The following is a 27,076-nucleotide window of genomic DNA, read 5'->3' on the forward strand; positions in this document are numbered from 1 at the left end:
TGACATTCATCTTCAGCCCTACAGTAAGATCCAGTAAAGGAAGGTTCAAATAAGCAGAAATTCTTTTGGGATCTCATAATTAGAAATCGCTTTCTGAAGAGTTCATATGGTACTGCCTGATAAGAGATTTTAGATGTTCCATGACCCCTTCCCCCATGTTATTTACAAATGAAACTCCTTAAGATCAAACACATAGTAATGCATATTAGTTATGGTGTTTATTACGTAGGAAATAAACTAAATTAAGGGTGATCATACTACCTCAACCAGTTACCCAGCATTTGCTCTATAATAATAGATGAAAACAAATTATATAAAGACATTACATTAAATATTTTAAGTCACAAATGACCATTGAATATACGTATTTTAAGCACAACTCCTTTTAAAAAAGGTTGCTACTTGTTTCCAACATGAGAGCGGGATTGTCCAGACGAAAAAGCTGTTAAGTATAAATACCACTGTTTTATATAACTGAGTGAATTGTGAAATCCATTTTAAATGAAAATGCAGAATCTGCTACCTATATTGTTTATATTAAGCCACACAGAGTAATGGAAATAAATAGTCATGTCTGGTTTTGCTTATTAAAATTAATTACTATTAAAGTTATGTAATTAAGGGTTGTGCTTACAATATGATCTATTTTAAATGAAATAGTTAACAATACCAGTTAAGGCATTCCCATGTATTTCTCTATATTTACTATAGGAAATAATATATTGACGTAATGAAATGGCAGCATGTCTTAAAAATAACTGCAGCATATGTTTCTGTATTATAGAAGAAGTATAATACCTTAATAATATAATAATACTTCTGTATATAATATCAGAGATATACCAGAGTACATTTGGAAACACATAGATTGAAAGTAGAGCCCACTTCTAAGGAGTGCTTACGTGAAAGTAGCACCTGTCTATAAAAATCCAGTATTCATGTGCAACAATTACTCCTCTTAGTGTTAGTCAAAATACAAAGTGGATCGTGTTCTGCAGTTGCTTCAGATTTTTACAAGTGTAAATATATTACAACAGAAATTACAATGCAAAAAGCAATATTAAAAATATACTTCAGTTGAGAACACTTACCGGTGTAATATACTTTTAGAACTGACATAATGTACCTAACCAACCATTTAAAAGTAAAAAGTAAAGAAACACTTTAAGTTTTATGCATACAATTAATCTTTACTTGGCTTTATACTGACTTAAGATAATATAATTCCGATTAAATTATTTTCATGCTTGTGGTCCTAAACTAGACCAAACTGGTTTTTAAAGGAATGTTTTTCCTTTCACAGAACTCCTTAGCTGAAGCTTATAATCTGGCCCAAGGAAAATCAGTTTTGAAACAAGTGTAGTATTGGTGCAAAACATGCAATTACTGCAAGTAGAAGATAGGAGCGTTCAAGCTGAAGAGCTGCATAGCCAGACATCGAAGTGTGAGCTTCCAGGTTTAGTTACGATAGAGATTCACTTTGGCCCCAGTCCACAGTATGTTTGGGTAATTAACACTCATTTCAGCCAACCATCATTCTTTGTCTTCAACAGACATCCCAACGGAATACAAAGATTTGTCTCATTCTTCTTGCCCTTCCTTATACAACTGAAAAATGTTAATGGTTATTCCATCAAACTGTGTAGTGCAGAATCTCATACAAGCTACTATGTCATTTACAGTTTGTTGGTGCTGGTTTCATCTAAGGGGAAACTTAAAAAGAAAAGGATGTCAAGAAGTTATTAAGCTGCCAAGAGAAAGATACAGATACATGGTATCTACATGACAAGACTGTAAAGCCTGGGATGCTGGTTTCACAGTAGACATCAAAAGTCTACTAAAAAATAAAAGTGAGGATTATTCTATAGGGAAAATCCGAAATTTTGAAATTTGGTACACAATTATTCAGTTTGACAGTACCAAAATGACTGCTCATAAGCAATTTTGCTGCATATCTCTCAATTTACCCCACAATATAAAAGACATAACACTACAGAAAACTATATACTTTCTGGCACCATAGAGATAATTTCAAAAGCTATGGAAGTTGTGGCAGTGATTTAATTGGAAACAACAGGTTTGCCAGTTAGTGATAAAGCTGAAAGTACACATGAACAATTGTTTTCCAAAACCGGAAAAAAAAAGTATGGAAAAACTCAGCTGGATTTCTAGTTGACCATAAGCCAACTAATGGCTTGATGCTGCACTGATTTCAGTATCTTACAGGGATATTCCCAAACTTGTTATTAAATGCAAGAGTAAATAGACTTTTTAGAACACAGTGTGTCTGGCTCATTTTGAAAAACAGAAAGCAGCGTGAGAAGCAATAGATACATTCTACAAACAAAGTAAGTAATATACTGCAGTCTAATAGAATCATGCAAGACAGCAATTAGTAGAAATACTGGCCTGATCCTATGAATAAAACATGCCATACTTACTACCTTGCAGGTCCTGTGTTTCATTCATTTGTCAAATTCTTGCTTCATTGTACTTTTTTAAAAGCTTTTAATTTAATTTTCACCTGTTTATGCTTTCAACAACTTCACTTTCACACTGAGACTGCTCCCATGACATCAAGTGCTAAAAAAATCTTCAGCTTCGTTACAGAAAGATCTTTTCTTACTAATACTTTCAATAACTCACCTTGAATGGCAGGCCTAGTGTGACTCATTGACATTTCTGGGCCCTTAAATGAGTTGAACTCATCTCTCAGGAGAAGAAATAGGACTGTCTTTGTCTGGGCACAACAGATAGAATCATTCATCAGGAATCTTTGAAATATGCCTTACTGTTCCCAAAGCAACTGATTTGCCTCCCTTTGCTTCAGACTTTATCAGAGCAACGTGGTCAAAACTCTTAGAAACTCATACAATAATATCTATAATCAGCTCAGACTCAGCTGCAGAATTATTTTTGGCTCATAAAGGAGAAAGAGCTAGATTACCAGTCCCTTCATCCATGATGACTGCAACTGATTTGGCAGCTCTAACTAGACTTTCTAAACTAACCTCTCTGATAACCCCCTGAAACTAAATTTTTCTAGCAAACAAACTAGCAAATTTTGGCTGCCTCTGAATTAGCAGGATCCAGATTTCATTGTACAAATCTCTTTGTATGGAAATCTCTTGACCTATTTACATCTCCATTTCTGACTCAGTTTTCTCTTCGATGGTTGTGATTAAAAAGGAAGTATGGCAATCATGTGAATTAAAATAAATTAAAGCTGTGCACTTTCCCAATTAGGCCTTTTGTGGGATGTCTTTCAACAGGAAGACAGGCTTATCCATCACTCTGAATTGCAAATACATTTTAAAAGCTTCATTCTCTCTTACAACTCAAAATTTCATAATTAGTTATCATGGGTGTGGTTAGAGTTGCAAAACGTCTCCTTAGGGGTGCAGAGCTGGAGCACTTGAATCTACAACAGAGTCACTAGTTTTGAAAGGCTGGCAAACCCTGAGTTAAACTCCAAAACAACTATCAGCTTGTGAATAATCACATATTTGATTGACAATTGAATTTGAATTGTTAATTATGTACTCTGTTTATTTCTATGCCTCAGCTTCTCTCCCCTGTATTACTTCAAGAGCAACAAATGCATCTAAGTTTTATTCTTCATTTATACAAATAAACCTTTAGGCACAGTAATATTACATACATTTTTAGAAACCAAAGAGAAAATTGCCTCCTATTTAAGTACACAGGGTATTGGCATTGTCACAGTACATTACATGGATTTGATGCTTAACATATAACTCTACTAATCTTTGTGGCAAACATAGTAACAAAAGAAAGTTGTTCGGAGATTTTTCTATTTTTGTTTTAAAAAATAACAAAAACCTTTCCATTGAAGGACCACATGTAAAACTATGGTTTCTCTGCACAGAGACCAAGGCTGCTTATTACCTACAGTATACTAGCTATGATGAGCAGACCACCATAGTTGTGACAACTGATGTTGCTGCCTCCAGGGTAAAACAAAGGTTTACATATTACACAAGCAATTTAACTGTTTTCTAAACATATTGCCAAGACAGTGGGAGTTGGCAGCCAGCACCGTGTTTTAGGTTTTGGATACTTGGATTAGAAGTGACTGCTGATTATAGACCTTTTTATTTGTCTTCTACGAATTACAAGCAACCTAGTAACCCAGCAAAGAATCCTTCACAGCACTTAAACTTGTCTTCAAGGCTTCCCAAAGATTACATACACAAATCACTCCACAAAAGTGGCGTAAGAGACTTGTGCATAGATAACTACATAAGACAATTGTCTTGTTCTAACTCTTAAAGAGTTCCCCAAAGTGAAATGTTTTATAATCCTTTTTGTGCAGTAGTCAGGAAAGAAATAAAAGAGTTTGGGCAAAGATTATCCACAAGAAAGAAACTTTTTTTTTGGGTTCCAGCTGAAACACAATAAAGAACATAATTAACTTCACAATTCTTTGTGTTTTTCATTTGACTGCAGGGAGGAGATGAAAGAGGACTGTTAAGCCTTGCATTCCATCCCAATTACAAGAAAAATGGAAAGCTGTATGTGTCTTATACCACCAACCAAGAACGGTGGGCTATTGGACCTCATGACCACATCCTTAGGGTCGTAGAATACACAGTATCCAGGTATCAGTAGAAGTTTAAAATTCACAAATTCTGCATTTCTCAGCAACCTTTTCATTTTAGTATTTCCCATTTCTAAAATGAACTATCAGATTTACAATGTGTATACTTGGGCACTTGCAGAAAAATTATTGCTGATTTTATTTCAAACAGTAGTTTTGGAACGCCAGTAAGTACACTGGTTTATTCTTTTTAAGACCTTTCTTAGTTATTCTGTCATTTTTTAATTATAGTTATTTCCTACTTATTGTGTATAGGCAGCAAAATATTTTTTTGTGAATGCTGGAAAATTGAAATTTCTCAGAAATAATTGTTTGACATTTTTCCACCAAGTTACAACATCCACATCTTAAAGTATAATTTGAATGACTCAAGTTTATTTTTAGAAAGAAGAACAATGATAGTGAACTGTGAAAACTGTGTTCATATCTTTATATTGCAGGAAAAATCCACACCAAGTTGATATGAGAACAGCAAGAGTGTTTTTAGAAGTAGCAGAACTACATCGAAAACACCTAGGAGGACAGCTTCTATTTGGCCCAGATGGTTTTCTATACATTTTTCTTGGAGATGGCATGATCACTCTGGATGATATGGAGGAGATGGATGGTTTAAGGTACAAAAACTACCAATGGATAGACTTCTATTAGGATAGACTTCTATTATTGTCTTCTGGTTTTGCACAGTATTTGGGGTCAGAATCAAAAGTGATCAGCAGTTGTCAGGACAAATCTTACTCCCCCTTCCTTTACTACATAATCCCACTATTTTCAGTGCCTGGGCTTAGCAAACTGCTGATTTTCAGAACAGTCTTACTGCTTAAATACATCTTCTTGTAGTTGTGTGCTATCAAACCATTTAAATATTGGAGCCCTCACCAGTAGATGCAATTGTATTTAAGCACAGGTTAGACTTCTTTTTTCCAAACTACTATTCTACGAACAAGACAACTTTATTGAGCAAACATTCTAAAAAAGTGTCTACAAACACATACCAGAGTCAATAACAACACTGTATCACTTACAGTGTAGAGAACATATGAAGCAATCCCACTTTGGTTCTACCTATACAATTTTCTCAACCTGCTTTTTCCCTCTGTTTCATTATGCTCTGTTAGAGTTGCAACATTTGCCTTAATTTAGAGAAAGTGTGGTACTGAGTCTTTACAGACCAAGGAGTTGCTATGCTCAAAGGCCTCTTTGGCTCAGCAGAATAGCAGATGCTCTTGCCCTTTGCAGTGAGAAGATACGTAAAACCAAGACCAGAGAGCAATTCTAATACTTGATTTTAAATTAATGTAAAACAAGGGGAGACTGAAACAGATTAATGATGAAGAAAGGCAGAAAGGAATCCATTTAAATATCGTATCTATTCATGTTTGTAAAAAGAGTTTTGATGCTCTTCTACTCCTATATTCTTGTCCTTCTCCCTTCCTCCATCACAATCATGAATGTAAGACAAAACATTTAACCCTGTCCCGTTTCATGTAACAAGAAAGTTCTGATTCTTTACCAAGAATACCAACATCTCCATTCAACCAATACAATTACTTTTTTTTTTTTAATTAATGTAAAATTAATCTTTGGATTGTACTGTGACTAGAAAACATTGAATTCAAGAGTAGGATTCAAAGTGTTAGCAAAAAGCATTATGTAACTACATAGTGATTATATCCATAGTTACTCTAGAGGAGATACAGTATGAAGGAGTTAATAGCCTTATGTTTGAAGCCATAAAACAATGTTGATGTATGGAAAGTTGCTCTTATTATCAAGTTGCTTACCAACAGCATGGTCAGAGACATTCTAGGAGGCACATAACAAGGCAACATATTGGCCAAACTGAATCTTTGATAGGTTCTGCTACTATTCTTTGGACTGGCATGCACCATAAAACCAATCTAAATGTGATTATTCAGTAAAGTGGGTGGTTTATTTTGCTGGTTCATTATGGTATTATATGGATTAAATCTACCAGTAAAATAGTTTTAAAAACCAATTCTTTTATCCTCCAACTTTCTCAGTGATTTTACAGGTTCTGTATTGCGCCTCGACGTAAATACCGACCTGTGCAATGTCCCTTATTCCATACCACGGAGCAACCCACATTTTAATAGCACAAACCAACCTCCTGAGATTTTTGCACATGGACTCCACAATCCAGGCCGGTAAGTAAGTTACAATTAAACTGAATTACTCTGGAGCAGAAACTGTTTTCAACCAGAAATCTTTTATACAGTGGGGTAACAAAATTTTAATAATAAAGGCACTCGTGAACTTTTTAAAACTTCCACTCCTCCACCTCCACACATATGTCACAGTTAGAAACAAATGTACATTGATAAAGGGGAAGGGGAAGAGAATGCACAACTATCACAAGTCAAGACTGAAATGACAGAAACCAAGTACAGGAATTTTGTTTTTAATGAATAATAAAATGATTACCTTTATGAAAGAAGAGAACTTAAAGCAGAGAGTTGGTAAAGTACAGTTGAGATGGGAATCTGAGAAATTAGAGCAGTAGAATCCTGACTGAGAAAAAGAGGCACATGGAAAACAAATGAGAACATCTGGTGATATCTAAACAATAACAAGGAGGAGAACAACGCTTTAACTAAACAACACATAATTCAGCAAATTAGGTGGGTGGTAGTACTGAAGTGACATTTAAAGTCATGGTTTGAAAAAATTCAGAAAGTCAAGTTGTTCAGATAAGGAATTGATTCTTAGACTTTTAACAGTCCAAAATTCCTACCGACCATATAAGTCAACTCATTTAGCTTGGTTAAAGCACTATGCATTTCAGGTGCTGTTGAGCAGAGTACATTTCATCACTAGGAAAAAATAGTTTTACTTCACATTATATAAAAAATGGTGCAGGGATAGGAAAGGTATATTATTTCTTGTATACAAATCTGACACACTTCTCAGATATTTTGGCTCAGTATGAAATAGGTCCCTCAAATGAGTAGGCACCACAAGAAACAATAATCCTTCAAAATGCGATGCTTCATACTATTGAAAGATGAGCTGATCTATCTCATGGATTTTCTTGTATTTTTTGTTCTACAGATGTGCTGTGGACCGCCACCCAACAGATGTAAACATCAATTTAACTATACTTTGCTCAGATTCAAATGGAAAGAACAGATCTTCAGCAAGAATCTTACAAATAATAAAGGGTAAAGACTATGGTAAGTTCCAGCCAGGGTAAAGCCACTGGGAACAGTCGGTTTCTATGCCCATGGAATAATAAGTAGAAAGCAGAAAAAAATAGATGAAGGACTGTATAGCCATGATAGATAACTTACTGCATAGACATGATAGGTAACCTAAAAAAGATAGATCTTACAAAAAGTATGGTACAAGCAGATAAAAGATGCAAGACAAAACAAAATTTAAATGACGCAACTTTGTTCTCGTTGATGTAGAATATCATGTAAATAAGATTTAAGAAATATAGCAGTTGCTAGTCTGTCAAAGATCTCACTGTTGCTCATAAAGAAAAGATTTTGGAATATCGGGAAGTGATGAAAATGTATTCTTAGCCATTCACAAATAACCTTTTAAGATACAGAATGGAAACCTCAAGTAATGTGCCTCCTATAATGGAAAAAGTGAGATAGACAACAACAGACCACAACCAAACAGGGAAATGACTGAGCTCTGTTTAAATGTTACTAGAAATGAAAACTTAGAAAAATGCACTATGCTACTACTTCATAATAAATGACTAGTTTAGATTAGATTGCAAAAAGGTAAACGTACTCAATTAGAGACTTTTTTTAAAGTGTTTCATGTGCTCTCTGAATCAGTATGATTGTCAGTCACAATTTTAGTTTAATGTTTACCTCTGATACTCACTAAGATTGCTTGCTAGTTCAGGCAAGCCAGGTGACAGTTACTCTGGGCTATCATCTGCCTTGGTTGACTATTTAGCAGCTTGTAAATTCATGGTGGTAAAAGGTGATAAATGCCAAAGGTGTGTAAAGGCATCAAGAACTGGTCTATCTCCTGGAACGTAGCATTTTCTGATTTTATTCACATCCCTAGTTCTTCCACCTGTACTTTACTTAAAAGCAAAGCAGCTGTGCTGGCTAGTACAATAGTACACAATGGTGTAATGCAATTGTTCTACTTTAGTTATTGCATGTATTTTCTGTGTTCATTTTATAAAAGCCAAACCAAAGAATAATATTTGGTAAACCACTGCTCCAATGGAATTTTGACTGCATCTTTATTGCAGAGTAAACTAAACAATATTGTGTCTATCCAGAACAGCTTGCCAATATTAATACTAGGCTGTGGGTCAATTGCTTCAATAAAAAGAGCTCATCATCCTTTTCTCCCACATAAAATTTCAGCTCTTACTCTTGTAGAATAATCTGGGAAATTCATTTATCAAAGACTTGCAGATAAACCTCCAATTAAAAAAAAAGTTCCTATAAAACAAAAAGGTCTATTGGTTGTGGTTTTAATTTAAAATTATGCAGTTAGCATGTCAAGTTAAACCTACTTTTACCCTAAGCAGTATTTGATTGCATGAATAGGAACATCTACACTGAAACTTCCTTGAAGACATTATTTGATATGACTAAACTCTGCAGTTGTGTAAAAAAGGAAAAAAGTATGTGTAGGAACTGCAACTACAACAGCAGCATAAAATAAATTACCACAAGAAGCTACGGCCAGCAATACTAGTATTTTATGGGACATAACACACATACAGTGTTTAAAACTGTGATTTTGAAAGAGTTTCTCAACCATTGAATGGCTTTGAAAACAAGTTCTGCTGAAAATCACTGGAATTTCTGCTTTTAGATACTGGAAAGACTTTACAGTGAAGGGGGCTTAATTGTATTCCTGAAGTTCAAGAGATCCATTCTGCAGACTGTGTTGACACTTAAAAGCTAATAGCAGTAACCACATCAACTTCAATGAAAGCCCAACCTAATCCTTATATAGTTTTATTCTCCCAGCCTGTGCACATGGAAGAAAGCAATTATAGCCTCTCCTGTCTAAATCCCTAACCGATTGTTTCACAAACAGCCTTTGTTGTAATTTTCTGATTTTTATAATGTTTCATTTCTGGCAACACATCCTGAATTCTGAGGAATGTTTAAATGGAATTAACCTCTTTTCTTGAAGTAATAACATTTTCATAAATGTGAATCAAAATATGAAACTGCATATGATCTAATGCTACGGTAGTTCCTTTTTAGAAAGTGAGCCTTCACTTTTAGAATTCAAACCATTCAGCAGTGGATCCTTGGTTGGTGGATTTGTCTATCGAGGCTGCCAGTCTGAAAGACTCTATGGAAGTTATGTATTTGGAGACCGCAATGGGTAGGTTTCTTATAATTCACTCTTGAACAAAAATGCGTATAAGGTATATTTAGTTATTAAGCTTCCTGTATAAAGGAACACCAACAGTCTTGTATATTGTGTCACTTTGCCAATTTAGCGGTGTGACAATGCAGATCAAATTCTAGATTTGGAAATAAAATAGCACAGCATTCTAATGAATGGCAACATATATAAGTGTCGTGGTTTAACCTGGCAGGCAGCCAAGTACCACGCAGCTGCTCACTCACTCCTCCCCGCCCCACAGTGGGACGGGGAGAGAATCGGAAGGGTAAGAGTGAGAAAAACTCATGGGTTGAGATGAAGACAGTTTAATAGAACAGAAAAGGGAAAATAATAATGATAATGATAGAATATACAAAATGAGTGATGCACAATGCAATTGCTCACCACCCGCGCTGACCGATAATCAAGTAGCGATTGCTAGTTCCTGGATCACGCCTACCATTCATATACTGAGCATGACGTCACATGGTATGGAATACCCCGTTGGCCAGCTGGGCTAGCTGTCCTGGCTGCGTTCCCTCCTCCCAGTCTAGCTTGGTAGCAGAGGGTAGTTGTCCTTGACAAGATACTTAGCAACAACTGAAAACATCAGCGTGTTACCAACATTCTTCTCATACTGAATCCAAAACACAGCACTAGGAAGAAATTTAACTCTATCCCAGCCGAAACCAGGACAGTATCCACCCCTTATTCTATACCATTTACGTCATGCTTACCTGATCCTTGGAAAAAAGTACAAAGACACTCACATCACAGCACTCTTAAGATTTTAGTTCTACAAACACTTACATGCATCATTTACATTATGATGGGAATAAATGTTAATCGTGGAACTGTCTCCCAAACAGGTCTAACTGGTAAGACATTGACAGCTTTTGGGGTTTTATGGAAACATCACTGATGGGGCAAAATAAATGTTTTTTTAATGAATGGGCATGGTTTTCCCATGCCAAATAGCTCAGTATTCACAAATGGCTATATAGCATAGCTTGAACCCAATTTTGCAATGTTTGAATGACAGGAAGGGAAATGCTGTGCTTTTTAAGCATCTGAAAAATAACAGGCAGAAAATCTATGATGATGAACTGCATAGATGTATCGATGGAGCTACTTGCAGCAAGTGTTTACTTATTTATCTGGACAGTGAAAACTCTCGATTCAAAATGTAATATAACAATTTGCTTTATGTGTTTTTGAATATAGAAATTTTTTAACACTGCAACAGAGTCCTGCAACCAAACAGTGGCAAGAGAAACCCCTTTGTGTTGGCAACACTGGTTCATGTAGAGGTTTCTTTTCAGGCCCTGTCTTGGGATTTGGTGAAGACGAATTAGGTAAATAGAAAAAAAAAATATGTTATTAAATCGGTAATATCGATAATGCCTGCTGAAAAAAAAAATTTAAAAAGAAGAAATCTAAAGGCTATCTTTCCTTTGCCAAAGCTGTCTACGCTGCTCTCAGTTACACCTCAGCAGCCTTGAAAGAAGAAGCAAGAAGAGAATGGGTTGTTGGAAGGGGCTAAGTTCCTTACTGTCTCTCATATTCTGTGAACTGTGTCACTTACTATGACACAATGTGTCATATACTTGCTTTTATTCCCAGCATTACAGACTTAAAGGGCAAAGATATTGCATGAGCAGACCAATCCCGCTCTTCTCCCTTCCTCCCCAATTTTATTTTTTTTAACCCATTCTATAAAATATGAAACAAAAAATGTTCATGATAAAGTATCTTTCACATTTCAGCATCAATTTGGGGGAAGTGCTTATTTAAATTTTCGAATAGTAATGATTCTGCTGTATTTCAGTAATGAGTGTTTCTTCCGAAGTTTTTTTAATCTCACCTTGCAAATACAGCTAGATCACAAAAGTCATGTATCTGACATCTTAGGAAAGGAGAACTAATTTGTTACATTGGTTTCTTTAACAGGTGAGATTTACATATTATCCAGCAGTAAAAGTATGACACAGCCTCACAGTGGAAAACTCTACAAGATCATTGACCCAAAAAGGTGAGCATCGTATTTCTCACTAAGATCAGTCTTTCCTTCAACAGGTTAAAAAACAAAAGGTACATGTAGTTCTTTCCATGTAGCTGAATTATGCAATACCGACATTCCATAAGAAGGGATATTCTCAGTGCTGGGGGCTTCCTAAAAGCAAATGTACCATCAGCAGTAAGCAGAATAGATACACTAAAAGTAATCACTGTCTCATAGAAAGTGAATGTCAGAACAACAGAGGTGTAACCAACACTACTGGAAACTTTTACTCTTCAACATTATGCTAAATGCTGCCTACTTTCCCACCTAGAATCACATTCTTTGCATGTTTTCATAGAAGTGTAGACATATTTAATGTGGAACCATATGGACCAGTACAGGTAAAAGATGCTCCTGGTAGTTCTGAAGCCAAATGACTTATAGGTACCACAGAGGTTACGCAGCATCAATGGAAGGCAGATGCTGGAATTCTCCCCAGCGCTACTGCTTCCTTACCTGCCACTGCGGTGGGACAGTGCACAACGGGAGCTGGCTCAAAAGGTTAGTGCTGGCTGACAATACCTACTCTGTATATTGAAAAGCTACTAGACAAGATAATGTGACAGTACTAGCTAGCAGACAAGCCATCCCCGGTCAGTTCCAGTCTCACTTCCTCACTTCCTCTTTCAGTTTTGCCATAATCTCTAAGGGACAAATTCAGTCTTTCCCAAACATCTCTTCTGGAGATACCACCAACGGAGAAGAATACAGAGGACTGAATCCTCAGTGGGTGTGAATTGTCACTGCTTACTAGTTTTCAACATCTGTCCATATCCCTGCATTTACCTGTCTCTCCCTGGGGAGGTTTGAAGCACCAAGGAAGGAAACCTTCTGCCCTTGGACTGTGTGCCAAAAATACATTAAATTCTTTAACAGTTCTTAAAGCACTATTTCCAAAAGGCTTATAAATCCCACTCAAATGATTTATAAGACACAGAATTAATATGATTGGTTTTATTATTTAGACTAATTTACCAGTTGTAAAATGAGGACAAATGAAAATTATCAAACCAGAGTTTCTTGAGATGTGATCACTTTCAGGTTCTTTGCAGAGTAGCTAGAGCTATGAAAGTATTAGGGAATCTGGAAAGACTGCAAAAAGCCATTCCCCAACGTGACCCAGGAGCCCCAGCAACAATAAGAGAAGACGACTAGCAGATACTCACTTTAGCTGGAGAAATACCATTTTCTTCATGAAGGACCTTGCTGCTCTATCAGACCAAGTCTGTGGCACGTAAAGGTAGCACTTCCACCCTGCATAAAGCATCAGCAATTAACACAACATGAAATGGCCAACAGAAATGAAGTTTGTCATATTAATTACTTTGACCCCATCATATCCTGCAAAAGCAACTGCCTATTTGTTCAGCATCTACTTCAGCATGTTTCCCCATTAGCATCACATACAGTTAGGCTTTTTGGTTTTGCTGTTTACTGTTTAAGAGAGGAATTTATTTTCTTGTCAGAATTTAAATTCTAAAAATTGTTATTGTGACAACAAGTTAATTCAATAATAAAATCATTAAATTGGATGCACGCTGTACTGTAAGTTACAGTAGAGTTTCAGTGTTTTATAATTACACTATCCCAAACCTATAGCAAATAATTTGGAAGCAGATGTTACTGCAGGTTAGTGCAGTCTGTCAGTCAAGGTTATTATGTATGTTTTATTTATGCTTTCTGGTATTAAAAACATTTTTTTAGAACAAAACTTGCCATTCTTACTGGGATTGTTTAGTCTGTTGGTGTATGGTTTTAAGTGAATTTTACACCCTAAATCCACTATTAGTATCTAATTACATGGGGCTGCCTTGTTTGACCTCAGCTTTTTGTTCTTGTTACCTCTTCCAGTAGGGTGGTCTTCAGCTGACATACCTGAAAGGCCAGACCTCCCATTGCTGCATTCACGGTTGGCTGTTTTCATGTATGGAAAAGGGTCAAGACTGTGTTTGGTTACTGGTGAAAGTAACCAGAAAACTATAAAATACTTTTGTAAATTGGCACACAGCTGAAATTAAACAGACTGTGGCAAAGGGATATAGTTTTTGGTAACACTTTTTAGAAACATGGGATAATTTTCATTCAGGCAAAGTTTTGAGTTTTGTTGTTTTTCAATCTCACCCCACTGCAGGCTTTTAAGTGAAAGATAGAGTTACTTCCACAAAAGAGCATTGCAGCTCTATTTACCATTTCATGCTAATTTCACATTACACATGTAAACAATTTAAAAATTCCATGGCTTTGGCAAATGTTCATATAAAGCTTTATTAACAAAATATTGTCATTCACATGCTAATATTTTTTTGTATGCTAATATTTTGTTGCTCCTTTTAATGTCTTCCCCATGGTATGCACCATACAAATACATCAAATATAGGTGTAAACCCTAGCACAGTAAGCTTTCTGGGACACAAAATAAAGATGCTGCAGGTTGGCTATGAGCATCAGGTATAAATAAAGTCATCAAAGTATTGATTTGTCACATCTTAGAAATTCATTACTTACTAACAAAACCCTGTGAGGGGTGGCCCCTGGAAGACTCACCAATTTGCAGAGAGAGCCTTCCACGCATGGGGCAGTGTAAAAGAACAAAATTATCATTCCTTGTGGTAGCCCCTTGCTGGAAATTAATAACTTCATGCAAAAACCAGTCATCTTCTGCAAGCTTATGAAATTATTCTTTTATTCTAAATAATGTTACATGAAGATGCAGGATTTGGTTTCTTTTGATCTTTGTAGAAAGCTACTGCATAATCAAAGTTGTTCTCAAACATAACCGTGACCCTGATTTCCTTGTCTCAAATATAGCTTAAGAAAGAACACTACTACTTGGATATTGCTAGCAGCAGAAAAAAATTCAAAAGAAGTGGGCAGGTTAAAACATTAGAAGATCAGAGGATGAGGGTAATCCAGAGAACCCTTTGCATTAGTCTTCAATAATCAGCAATGGGAAAGTCCTATCCTACAACAGTCCTTCACATGTAATAAAAATGAGGTGTTAAACTGAGGTGATGTATGACAAATTGATAAATATGATCAACACAGAGGTTCTGAATCCCTCCATCATCAGGGCAGTTTGAAATACAGAACTCAAGGTACCCCAGGACATTTTTGTTCAGTTCCTCCAAATACTTCACGTCAATAACTAAATAGCCTCACATCAAAAGCACAGAATTAAATAATCCTCTTTGTAACAAGGTTGTTATAATGATACATTAGTACTTGGGAGCTCTTAGACAATGAAGATAAATCAGAAACAGAAAAGTTAAAAATGAATATAAAAACCAAGTATGTGAGGTGCTGCAAAATACACATATACTACCTATTACCAAAATCGAGTACAGTGAACAGTATAGGTAATAGCATATTTAGCTTTGAAATTGGAGGAGATGTGGGAAACCCTAAGAATTACAAACACATAAAACCAGCACTAGGTAAATTAGTTAAAATAGCAGAAAAAAGAAGAACTTCTTAAGTTAAAACTGTGTGTCTGAAAAATATAGCCATTCTTTGATGGTTATAAAAAAAATGTTATCACAAGTAAACTACTTTCCAGGGTTAGGAACTAATGAGAAAATATAGGGAGAGAGACTTATATACTTCTCAGCTAAAAAGAGTTAGTCAGCTGTCCTGAAGACCAGTGCAAATACTAACATTTTATAAATTGTCTTTCTGATCAAAAAAGAAAAACATTTTCTTTTCTATTTTTCTACTTTCTGTTTTACAATTTTTTCTGTCTCTCTTTCTGTTTCTACAGATACATACTAATATCAATCACAAAAACATTGATGAATGCATAGGAAAAGTAACTAGGTAAACAGTGATGTAGAAAATGTGTATAGGTCCAAATATTCCAGTTAGTCAATAACAGAGAAAAAAGGAGACAAACCCATTAGAAAAGAAAAAGTAATCACTTTCTAGAATGATGAGAGGAGAAAATCAGCTGTAGGCAATATTAAAAATGCATATTTAAATAAGAAATATCTGTTGATAGGTTCATATCAGCTGTTATTAAAACATTATTACCAGCTGTTCTTTGAAAACCATAGACAGGGACAGACCAAGAAGTAAGAAAATAAACTTTGGAAGATGGCAGAACAGCCAAAATGTGGCTTTGTAAGTCTTCTTTTAAAATATTTCTATTATGATCACTTTTATCTCTAAGCAAATTATAGATAAAATGAAAGAGATTCAGAGAAGAGTACTCAAACTGATCGACAATGCAAAAGATTTCCATTTAAAAGATGAGACTAAATGCAGAAAAGTTTATAGGGCAGTCATGCAGTGCTGTATCCCCTGTGAAGTTTTAACTGCTTGCCACTGTTGATGCCATGATTCCAAAGGGGATGAATAATTCTTTTCACCAGGATGGCTCAAGGGCAGAGCTTAAGTAAGTGTCCTTGCAGACGTGAGAACATTTCCTCTTCCTCTCCTTACAACACCTTATAGGTCTGGATTTCAATATGTTTCGTATCAACAGCCAGAATAGATGCTTTCCGTTGGATTGAAACTTGAACTTGATTCAAACCATCTCACTCCTCTTTCATGCCCCTCCAGAGCATGTAATTCCACTTATCATCCCTTCCATCATCACCTTCTGGGATTTCCACTATCGGAGAGTATTTCCAAACAGACTGATTTCAAACACTAAGGGACAATATCTAGGTCATACCTCATTTTGACATTGTTCGGGCTCTTCACAAAAACATTGGTGATTTTATTTTTTAGTATGAGTCGAAAGTGTTTGATGGTGTGATAGAAGAATAGCATTTATGAAAGCATAGCCCTCTTGAAGACTTTAATTACTATGGAAATGGAAATTCGAAAACATACGGTATTAGACTAATCTGCATCAAGATACTCAGTTCTGATGGGTTATAGATACACTCTGAAGCTAACTACTGGAAACTCTCTAGAATGAGCCAATTTTGTTGGTGAATGCTCTCACCAACCCAGGTGGGCCATATGATTTTTTTCTGTTCAGAAAGTTACTATCCCTTAAGTCATTTGAGGGAATGGAAAGCCAGAATTAATGTCTAATTATGTTTAGTTTAGCCGGAGCATACAAAATTCTTATCTCATTTACCAACCCACATGCAGTTACTATTCCCATAAGAGACACTAAAGAGAAATTAGAGCTTTTTGCGAATACCAGTCTAGAGAGTTTCACTTTACAGAAGTACTTCACAAAAACTCCTTTGTAACCACGATGGAAAAACCTAAGGATTTTTTTCAATCACATCACAGCTCATTGACTGTAAAAGTTTTTGTTTTGGTTTGGGATTTTTTTTCCCTTTTTTTTTAGTCTTTCTAGCATTGGCTATTAAGGAGTTCTCACTTTTTATCGCTTTATAAGGAAAAAACAGCTCAGTTTATCTTTTGCTTATTTTCTGGAGCCTGCAGGAAGCCTTTGCCATCCTAAAGAAAGTCATACATAATAGAGCAGCTTTAGCCCAGTAAGCCAGTCTTTCCCAATTCATCAGTCAAAGTGTTATGCAAGTGGCCCCCTAAATTGATAAATTCCCACAGTGCCTGTTGACCCAGCTGCCAAGTGCTCATGCAGCAGGTGTTGTTTTCATGACCACCCTGACAGTAATACAAACTGTTTAGCAGTTGCATTGACCTCTTAGCTATTAACATTGATACAGGCTTCACTAGGGACTAGTTTTCAAACATGACAGAATTTCTTAAGACTAGAGGTCATGAACAAGTATACCATATAAGAATAAATTTGATATGCTGCTGAGTTTAAATCTTAAAAGCCGTGAGTTTTTTCCACATTATTCCCATGTAGTAAATCTGGAGACAAGTAACGAGCTTTTGGCATCTCTCCCAGGACTAAAGGTATACTTTTTAATTTTAGAAGCTGTACCTGAAGAGATGCTGTATTTATTCTATGACAAGTAGTAAATTTAGTCTATGACAAGTAGTGAAACAAAATTATTTTTTCTTGACATTTTCCCTTATAAAGGAAAAAACCCAAACAACTAATGCACAAATTTTGGTGATATACTTAAATGCCATTCTAATACCTAATATCTTGTGTGCAGTTCATTGAAGCATAACATTCCTTCCAAATGTTTTGTACCACAATCAGGATTTCTACAGCCGTGTCTCTTGTTCAAATTTGAACATCCAGGATTTTTTTCTGGGTTTTTTCTCACTTCTGTGGGAAAGTAGAGATTTTTGATATTGTGTCAAAGGCACGATGGAGGAATTGTTTTCTATTCAGTATCATTGTATTACTGCTGAATTTGACCCTCCAATTGCATTGATTTATGTTTGTCTGAGTTACAGGCTAGCGCATATAGCAACTAAATCACTCTGTGTGTTTAGTGGAACTGTGAAGAGATGCACTAAAGAAAGCACGAAATCCTAAGCAGTTCCAGGATGAGTTTTAATCTATTAAAGCATGTTTGACTTTTATATGCCTCTAACTAACAGTAGAGGCTACTTTCTTACACTAGCTACAGTAATGCAGCAAAAATGATTTTACTTATCTTACAGTCAAGAATTCCCAGCTCACTGCACACGTCAGCAAAGGGACCCAGCGAGGGCCCCAGCCCCCAGTACAACTTTTTCTCCATGTTCCATACATTTAGAGCTGTTACACGGTTTCATGAAAGCATGTTTTAACAAGCAAGATATACTGGACTGTACTGTATATATGAACAGCTCTTTAAGATAACTAGAATTGTACAGACCATATAAATAGTCATTATCAGCTACATATTTGGCTGACTTTCTGCGGACCAAATAGTGCTTACTGTAACAGTAATCAAGCTGTACCCTTTAGAGTTTTATAGATTGAGGGAGACAAGGAAAAAAATTCTCTCCAGCCCACAGTGTGGCTCCATCTATTCCACTCCATTTTCCACGTCAAGAGACACAGCGAAGCACTAGTTATATAAACAAAATCATAGGCTTGTCTAAGTGTTGGAAAGATCAAGTCCTAACAGTCAGTTTCAAGACTTATGTTATCTTTGTGAGATTCAGTTCAGCTTATGCTGAGCCTGAAAATTTCCACCCCTTTAAAGCCTTAAGAATGCAAAGTGTAAGTATTGTGGGGCAGAGACTTTCTCTCGATAAACGGCATTCAAATCCTGAGAAAGAAGTGTGGCTTTTCCCATAGTACAACTAAGGAAAACCAGTAATTCTTCTCACACACAAGAAGGATTCTGCTGCAGCTGCATTTGTATTCCTCTTCTCCTAAGGCACTCTGCCAACCAGAATTTTTTCCATCTTTGTTTCTACTCCACCCCACCATTAATAAATATTATCCGGGGCTGATGAGTGCAAGTTATTGATTGATGGTAGAATAAAAGGCAAGGTTATATTCACAAGTACCAAGAGCACCAGAAAACTTTAAATCATAAAAGTGACCGGCCATGCTTTGCTGGATACAAAAAAGCATGATTTCTGCCTCCCTAATTAAATACAAATAAAAAAAGAACCATATATTCCAGGACTATCACAGATAAATACTTTACATCTATTAATAAAATAAGTCATTATCTTCACAAATAAAATACCTCTGTGACTTATAAGGTCATTCTTTGCTAAAGATATGCCACTGGAAGTCTTTTCCAAGAGATGCTGCAGGAGCCTGAGGTTATGCTTCCTGCTAAACACAGTACTGTACTTCTGTGTGAGCAAGAAAAAGAGAAGACTGCCATTTAAAGTAACTTGAAAGAAATGGGCTTTAACAGAGACAGATGAAGAAAGAATGTTGTCTCCTATGCTGTTGGCTATAAAGAAATCAACTCAAATTTAGATTTTTTTTTTTCCAGAGGTAGGAATTAGAACACAGATCTTTTTACTTTAAATCTGAACAAGTCTCTGCTGAAAATCATACCATTTTGTAGAACTGTTGCCAAAACAGCCTTGCCTGTGAATCTCGCATAAAATTTTTAAGTGTAGGAACTTTCTTTACCAGATCATATGTAATACACTCATTACTACAGAACTGGAATTCCTTACAGGTCAAAAAAAAAAAAAGCATTATATTTAAAAGACAGCTGTGGAAATATGTAAACACAAAACCTGAAAGGGTTTCAAATATGCTGCACAAAAGGTGTCAAAACGTGTTTCAAAGCCCCTAAATAATACACGACCTTAATTCTGATTCTCAGAAGTGCTTTTGAAATCAGACTTGGTGCTACACTAAAGATGCATCTACACATTCTTTCTGTCCTTCACATCTTTGGGGAACCAGTTCTCCTGTATGGGTGTTTAAATAATCATGGTACCAATTAAGACTGAGCAGAGAAAGTGCTATGGTGAAACAAACCAGTGAGCCTGTACTCTATTACTCTGTTTCAAAGAAAAATGCAAGAAACCCTGTAATGTACTATTAACAAGCTGCATGCCAAAATGGGGGATGGGGGGAATGTAAGCCCAGTCAGCTAGTGAGGGGCTTCTATGACATTAGGTATGAGTGCTTATTTTTCTTAAAAATTATTTTTACCGTATCTAATATTACTTTGAATGGCCCCATTGTGCATGGAAATATCTTTTTTAAATCCTACTAGAACATGAGCTTCATTGATATCTTAGAAGCCGTGAGTTCAACTAGTTAATTTTATTTTTTTGGCTTAATTTTTTCCCTTGATATTTCTTCTGATGTTGAAATGGGAGATAAACAAGAATGCCCAATTCTCCTCCTCTTTTTTTCTGCCACTGTTTTCCACACTTCTATCATACCCCTTCTTTCTCAGACTCCAAAGACTATCCTTTTCTCCACACACAGGAGTATCAATCTAGGATTTTAATATTTGTCAGGGTAATCAGTGCACAAGTTGCTATTCCAGCTATTTGCATATAGTTGGGGTTTTAATACTGATGTCAGTATCATGAACAATGTTATTTTCTATTCTATTCTGTCTCATACAATTTTGTCTTGGTTTGTTTGGATTCTAGCTGGACACTTAGCCAAGGCTTCTCTAAGCAATCCACAAAACTATTAGAATCTTTGTCCTGCAAATTTCAAGCTTAGGAATGTATGACAGTAGTTCAAATTATTTCCTTGAGAATGAATAATTTTGTATTTGTCACTAATTAACTTAATTTGCCATTATGCTCCCATTCAATTACTTGTTTAGATCTCTTGGGAGACCCTGACATTCTTTTCTCAACTTATTCCTGTGCCATCAAATGCCCAGCAGAGACAAAGCACAGTACCTGTACTGGGAACCTGTAGCCTTGTGATGATCCTGTCAGTCTCTAGCTGCTGAACTCAGCCAGCAAATAAAATAAGTGGTCAGCATGATGACATACAGCTAAATTAAAAAAAAAAAAACCAATAAACATCTAAAAAAGCGTTGGAGGTCGTATCAACAGTTAGGGCACGCTTAAGTTAAAACACTTAAGTGTTTTACACACTTAACACTACAGAAAGAACACTACAGTTCCTTCTTTGTTAAGGAAGATAATGCTGTGCTTTTGTAAATAAAAGGGCTACTGGACATCCAAAATATTTTGTAGAGACTGGCAGAAAAAATTGCATTACGTAAGACTTGACACCAAGAAGCTCAACAAAAAAACAGTACCAGAAATATTTTAAGTCAGCTGAACTAGAATTTCCTTCATGCATACATTTCACAGAATCACCCACAGAATGGCTGAGGCTTGAAGGGACCTCTGGAGGGCACCTGGTCAAGCAGGGCCACCTACAGCCAGTTGCCCAGGACTGTGTTCAGCTTCTGAACATCTCCAAGGATGGAGACTCTGCAACCTCTCTGGGCAACCTTTGCCAGTGCTTGGTCACCCTCATAGTGAAAAAGTCTTTCCTGATGTTCAGATGCTTAAATAAGCATGCAGAATGCATAATCCAAATATGATTTCACGAAAATATAGAAATAAAAAATCTGCAATGTCAAACTGAATTTATAGACAGAGGTAGTACTTTTGCAAAATTATTATGCGTGTCATAATGTGTGACATAAAACTTGCTGCTCAGATTACTCTTCCCAGCATACAATCAGAAATATAAATCAGCTAGAAAAGCAAAAAGACACCATCAGATTCTGGACTGAATTATATGACTACTTGCGCTCTCTGAAGAAAAGCCACACAATCAGTAGAATTTAGCATGTCTAATAATGATATTATCTAGAGATATATGCTGCCTGCGATAAGCTCTTCAGCAAGCTGGTTTTGCCAGGTTCAAGCTTCAAGAATTTTCAAGGACTATTATTTAATCTTGTAGAAGATCTCTGAAGGCAGTTATGTGAAAGAATAGCAAATCATACTGTATTTTTCTGTAGTGTAACGTATCATCTCTATGTTTACTGGTGTTTTTGAGAAAAAAAGCAATCCCCTTAGAACACAGATTTCTCCCACTGATAATAGCATAAAAGAGAATCAGGCCTTTAATAAAAACCCAAAGTTTTTCTCCTTGACCCCGACTTTTAACTATCTGCTTGGTTCGTATATTTTTATTCAGGCCTTTAGTCCCTGAAGAATGCAAAAGAACAGCTCAGTCTGCACAGATACTGACATCTGAATGCTCAAGGCATTGTCGGAACGGGCACTGCACTCCCACAGGAAAATGCTGCTGTAATCAAGGCTGGGAAGGAGAGTTCTGCAGAACTGGTTTGTATATAGATTCATAGCAACAAGTGAAAAAAGCAGTGACATGTCATAATTTGTTTTTAGTTATTTGCTGAGAGAAATTTTCAATATATGTCAACATTAAAGAAATACTGATCTCATGAATTGTAGGAAAACAATAAGTCTTTAGATGAGGTGCAACAGTTAAAACATCTAATGCAATGTGAACCATTACAAAATGCAATTAATAGCATAAATATTACAGACAACAGTATTCTTATTTTTTCACCAAGACTGTAAAATGAAAGGAAATGCAATCAATACATGTTCTGTGTTTGGACATTCAGCTTCCACCTGCAGTATTATCATTGTCAGTGTCAAACAGGAGTACCTTGTCAGAAAAAATGATAAATCAGACCCGCAGGTCACTATTGCATATTTTGCACTTCGCTAATTTAAAGCAAATACTTTAGTTTTGATACATTCTTACATTTGATCCTACAAAATAAAATGGTTCCAGTTTGTTAATGAGAATTCTATGTACAACTTACCACAAAGCTGCTAATAATCAGAATGTTCTTGTAATCCATTATTAATCGCAGTGCTTTTATTAAGTCCTATCTTGTTGCTGTAGCTTATCTTTTAAAAGTCACTTGACAAAAGTGACTGTGACCAAACTAGATGTTGGGTATGCCACCACAGGGGTGAGACGAATGAACTTGGAGTGCCACAGCTGTGCTACCACTGTCTCACAGAGGCTGTGGTTATGTCTGAGCTGTGTAACTCTGGCCTACGCAGATCTTCCAGAGCAAGCCTGGGTACCAGGAGGTGTTATTAGTGCACAGCACAGTCTTCTGACTGAGCGTGTTTGCTCAGCGAGTTTGACCAGATGCCTATACAAAGAAATAAGGTTAACATAATGTAGTAGAACTCAAAAGAGGAAAAGAATCACAGAGTAAGACAAAGCAAGGATCACATGGTGGACCAGGGATAATTCAGGTTGGAAGGGCACTCAGGAGCGCCCTGCTGAAGCAGGGTCAGCTACGAGGTCCTTATAGCCTGGAGTGTAAATTTCAGCAACCTCTGGGTTTTTAGTGATGAGCAGGAGTGACTTTGTTTGGAATGAAATGAAATGAATGAAATCACTAATGATATATCTTACCAGCAAGATTCATGAGCTGATCATCATACAGCCGTGCAACAAAAGCATGTTGGAGAAATGGATGAGATAATCTGGCCAAATAGCCCAACTTCAATTGTCCTCACTTGTCAGTCAGAGATTTCCTACATTTAGAGAATAAGGCCCATTCTACAGCCCTTGTCCAAGGGGAACTTAAAGTAAAAAACATCTCCAGTGTGAACATAAATGGGTCTTGAATAATCTGTTCTGTTTAAAAAATTACAGTTCTATGATAGATAATGTGATAGACACAATATACAAGAAAGCTACAGAAAATATGTAGACTAAGGATCTTTCTTCCCTGTTTCCCATGCAGCACTTAACAGAGATGTTCTAGGTTGGACCTCAAGCTACTATTATAATTTAAATAAGAAAAATTACCTTATGAGCATCAGTTTCCTCCTAGGGTAATTAAGAAACTCATTAATAAAATCATGAAACCTGTTTTTATATAGTGTATTATAAATCTCTGTAAATCAGTATTATAGCTTTATTATAATAGATAACATTAAACAGCAAAATGTCTGCAAAAACAAAGATACATTATGTTTATCACAGTGCAGTAACTCTACCCCAGAAGAAAATACTTCCACAACTAAAGTTACTGATTGTTAGTTTTGCTAACACTGGCTACAATTTAAAATAGCATTTATATTTGAAAAACTTAAGCAAGCTGATTAACCTAGAACTCTATAGGTAGATCGTCAGGCATCTGCTAAAGAGAGAGGGAAAAACTTTAAAACTTAACTAACTGATAAAACCTGTCGAAAAAATACTCTGGTTCTTCTTTTTTCTAAAGGGAATTCAATTTTGTTCCAAGCGTAAGTGATTCAAGAGCCAAAGGAGTACATCTCTGTGGGCAATTGTAGTCTGCTCTGCTAAGGAAAGCGGGTAGCGCAGAACTTTGCACGTACAAAGGAGTTTACGTGAGATTCAGTACTTGCTAGCTTGGAGATGGCCAGGTGCTAAAATGTCTCGCCAACTTCAGGACTTTTTTGGGTTGCCAGCATAAGAAATGGGATGAGGTAGACCACCACTGTTTAAAGATCTAGATGTGCTGTATGTCTTGTTTTCAAATGGTAAGACATTTGGAGCCTAAAGTCTTTTGAGATGGGTCTTTGAAGCACTCCAAAATCAAGCATGAATATGGGAATTGGACATTTTCAAAAATCTGCTATTTGAGTTTCACAGTCTGTCCTGGGTGATGTCCTCTCAGACATACAAAATTACTTCCTCCCCCTAATATTCTAAAACTTTAAAAAATATGGTTTCAACACTTCTAATACTTCGTCCTTTCTATTTTGTTTTTAATTTATGTGCTTTATCGTTATAAGTTTAGAAAAGCTTTTAATGAACGCGTACTGTATCTTTTCGGTTTGTGGTGTTCTAAACAAATTAGAAAATCGCTGTTTTTTCACCCACAGCAAAATGTGACCCAGCCTGTCGACATGGAGGTGTCTGTGTAAGGCCTAATAAATGCTTATGTAAAAAAGGCTATCTCGGCCCCCAGTGTGAACAAGTGGATAGAAACATCCGAAGAGTGACAAGGGCAGGTATTCTTGATCAGATCCTAGACATGACATCCTATTTGCTGGATCTAACCAGCTATATTGTATAGTTTCTGGGACTGTTTGGAAACTACACTTTCAACGGGCATTTGTTTTGAATCCTGTCATTTTTAAAAGACTGTTATCCTGCAACAAATACCGGTGATTTGATTTACTTTATTAATTTAAGTATAATATCCACAAATGTGCAGATAAATTCTTTGTACGTGTGTAAATATTTCTGTACATCTCCACAGATGTACCGATATCCAATACGTGCACACATACACATGCACGCACTATCACAAACACGGTTTTACATCGAGTGGAATTTTTTTATATATTTATTTCTTCATGAGAAATAGTTTACAAAGTAATTCCACTGTAAACCACATTTTTGTCAAAGGACTTTCGTGATGTCTTAATGGATTCTTTGACATCCCAGAAATCTCGTGTCTGTACCTATCTGATTATAGCAATAAGAGAGCAGTTTTCAAACGTTGCTGTATAAACTGCTGGACTTAATAAAATCCAGTTGTAACAGTTTCTAAGGTGAACTGAACTACATCATGAGACAATATTTCAGAACTCCTTAATGCATTCCTATCTAGGCAATTCATTGTAAGACTGTAACCTTCACCTTCATCAATGTAACTCTATTACAGAATGTTACGCATTTCTTTATCTAGCATAGATGCAAAAATCTGGTTATCGCAGCTTAGTATCAAGATTGTTTCAAGTGTTTAATAATTAAATTATATTCGCATATTTCAAAACCAGTCATCCTAGAAGGTCTGCTTTTTATCATATATTTTATTTAACGATGGGCACTGGGTTCATGTTGCATATTTATATTATTTTATTTTATTTTTATAATATAGACATCACCTAGATGAGACAGCTTTACCATGTCCTGTAAAATACTAAAGTTACATTTTTCACCAACTTAATTGGAAAGACGGGGAAAGAGAGAGCAAACACACTCTTTAATGTGTTGTGGATCTAATCTAGAAATGTATCCTTGTGTCAACTTGTATTCATTTACAACGGACGAAAAAAACAACCGCCAACCAATCATAATAAAATTCCAGCGTATGTTAAAAGTGTTCATAAAGTGATTTTCACTGTAACAGGACGGGCCAGGTTATATGCGAGTAGACTGCTGCCGATTTCACACTGAACGGAACGTCCCTGGACGAGAGCTCACATGAGCACGTGTTGGTTGTGTAAGATGTCACTTGTACAAAACGTGTAAGGATTCTCGCCAAATACGGTTCTAAATGTAAATGTTCCTTGAAGAGCTAACATAAAATTGAGTCTTTGTAAATGTATCGATGAATATGGTGTACATGCTATAGTCAGGTTTTCTAAAGTATTAATAGTCTTAATTAGATGTATCTTCAGAACTGGTGCCCTCTTATCTCCAGCTCTAGGGCATTGTTGGTAGTTTCTTTGCTCGCTACTTACCGACTATCACATTTCCTTTGCACTACCTGGCTTTTATAAAATCTTGCCTATGAAAAGAAAGCAGAGTAGCCACAGTGTGCACATCCTATGGCTCTTATAAGCAGCTGCTCACACGTCAACTATTTACAACACTTTAGGCAATAAGATCTAAAAAGACTTTAGCCATATTACTCTCCAGTAGCAAAATTACCTCTCCAGGGCAGTGACACACAACGAATTTTCCTTTCTAGAAAGTTGTCAGTCTTCATTTAGTAATTATTAAATCTGAAAGTACAGCATGGCTGATACTTGCATTTCTCTGT

At 36.1% G+C, this 27,076-nt stretch overlaps 1 protein-coding gene across 1 annotated transcript in view; it reads left to right on the forward strand.

Annotated features, from left to right (window-relative positions):
- Positions 1-26,352, forward strand: part of HHIP (hedgehog interacting protein) — a 72,179-nt gene extending 45,827 nt beyond the window's left edge. Inside the window, exons 5-13 of the mRNA XM_009574721.1 lie at positions 4,471-4,622; positions 5,062-5,235; positions 6,643-6,786; positions 7,691-7,812; positions 9,841-9,964; positions 11,192-11,322; positions 11,918-11,999; positions 22,474-22,622; positions 25,185-26,352. Of these exons, the coding sequence (XP_009573016.1) occupies positions 4,471-4,622; positions 5,062-5,235; positions 6,643-6,786; positions 7,691-7,812; positions 9,841-9,964; positions 11,192-11,322; positions 11,918-11,999; positions 22,474-22,622; positions 25,185-25,378 (1,272 nt within the window). The 3' untranslated portion in view covers positions 25,379-26,352. The remainder of the gene's footprint in view (positions 1-4,470; positions 4,623-5,061; positions 5,236-6,642; positions 6,787-7,690; positions 7,813-9,840; positions 9,965-11,191; positions 11,323-11,917; positions 12,000-22,473; positions 22,623-25,184) is intronic.
- Positions 26,353-27,076: the final 724 nt, after the last annotated feature.

The sequence above is a fragment of the Fulmarus glacialis genome, unplaced genomic scaffold, assembly GCF_000690835.1.
Source record: "Fulmarus glacialis isolate BGI_N327 unplaced genomic scaffold, ASM69083v1 scaffold13933, whole genome shotgun sequence".
Taxonomy (NCBI): domain Eukaryota; kingdom Metazoa; phylum Chordata; class Aves; order Procellariiformes; family Procellariidae; genus Fulmarus; species Fulmarus glacialis.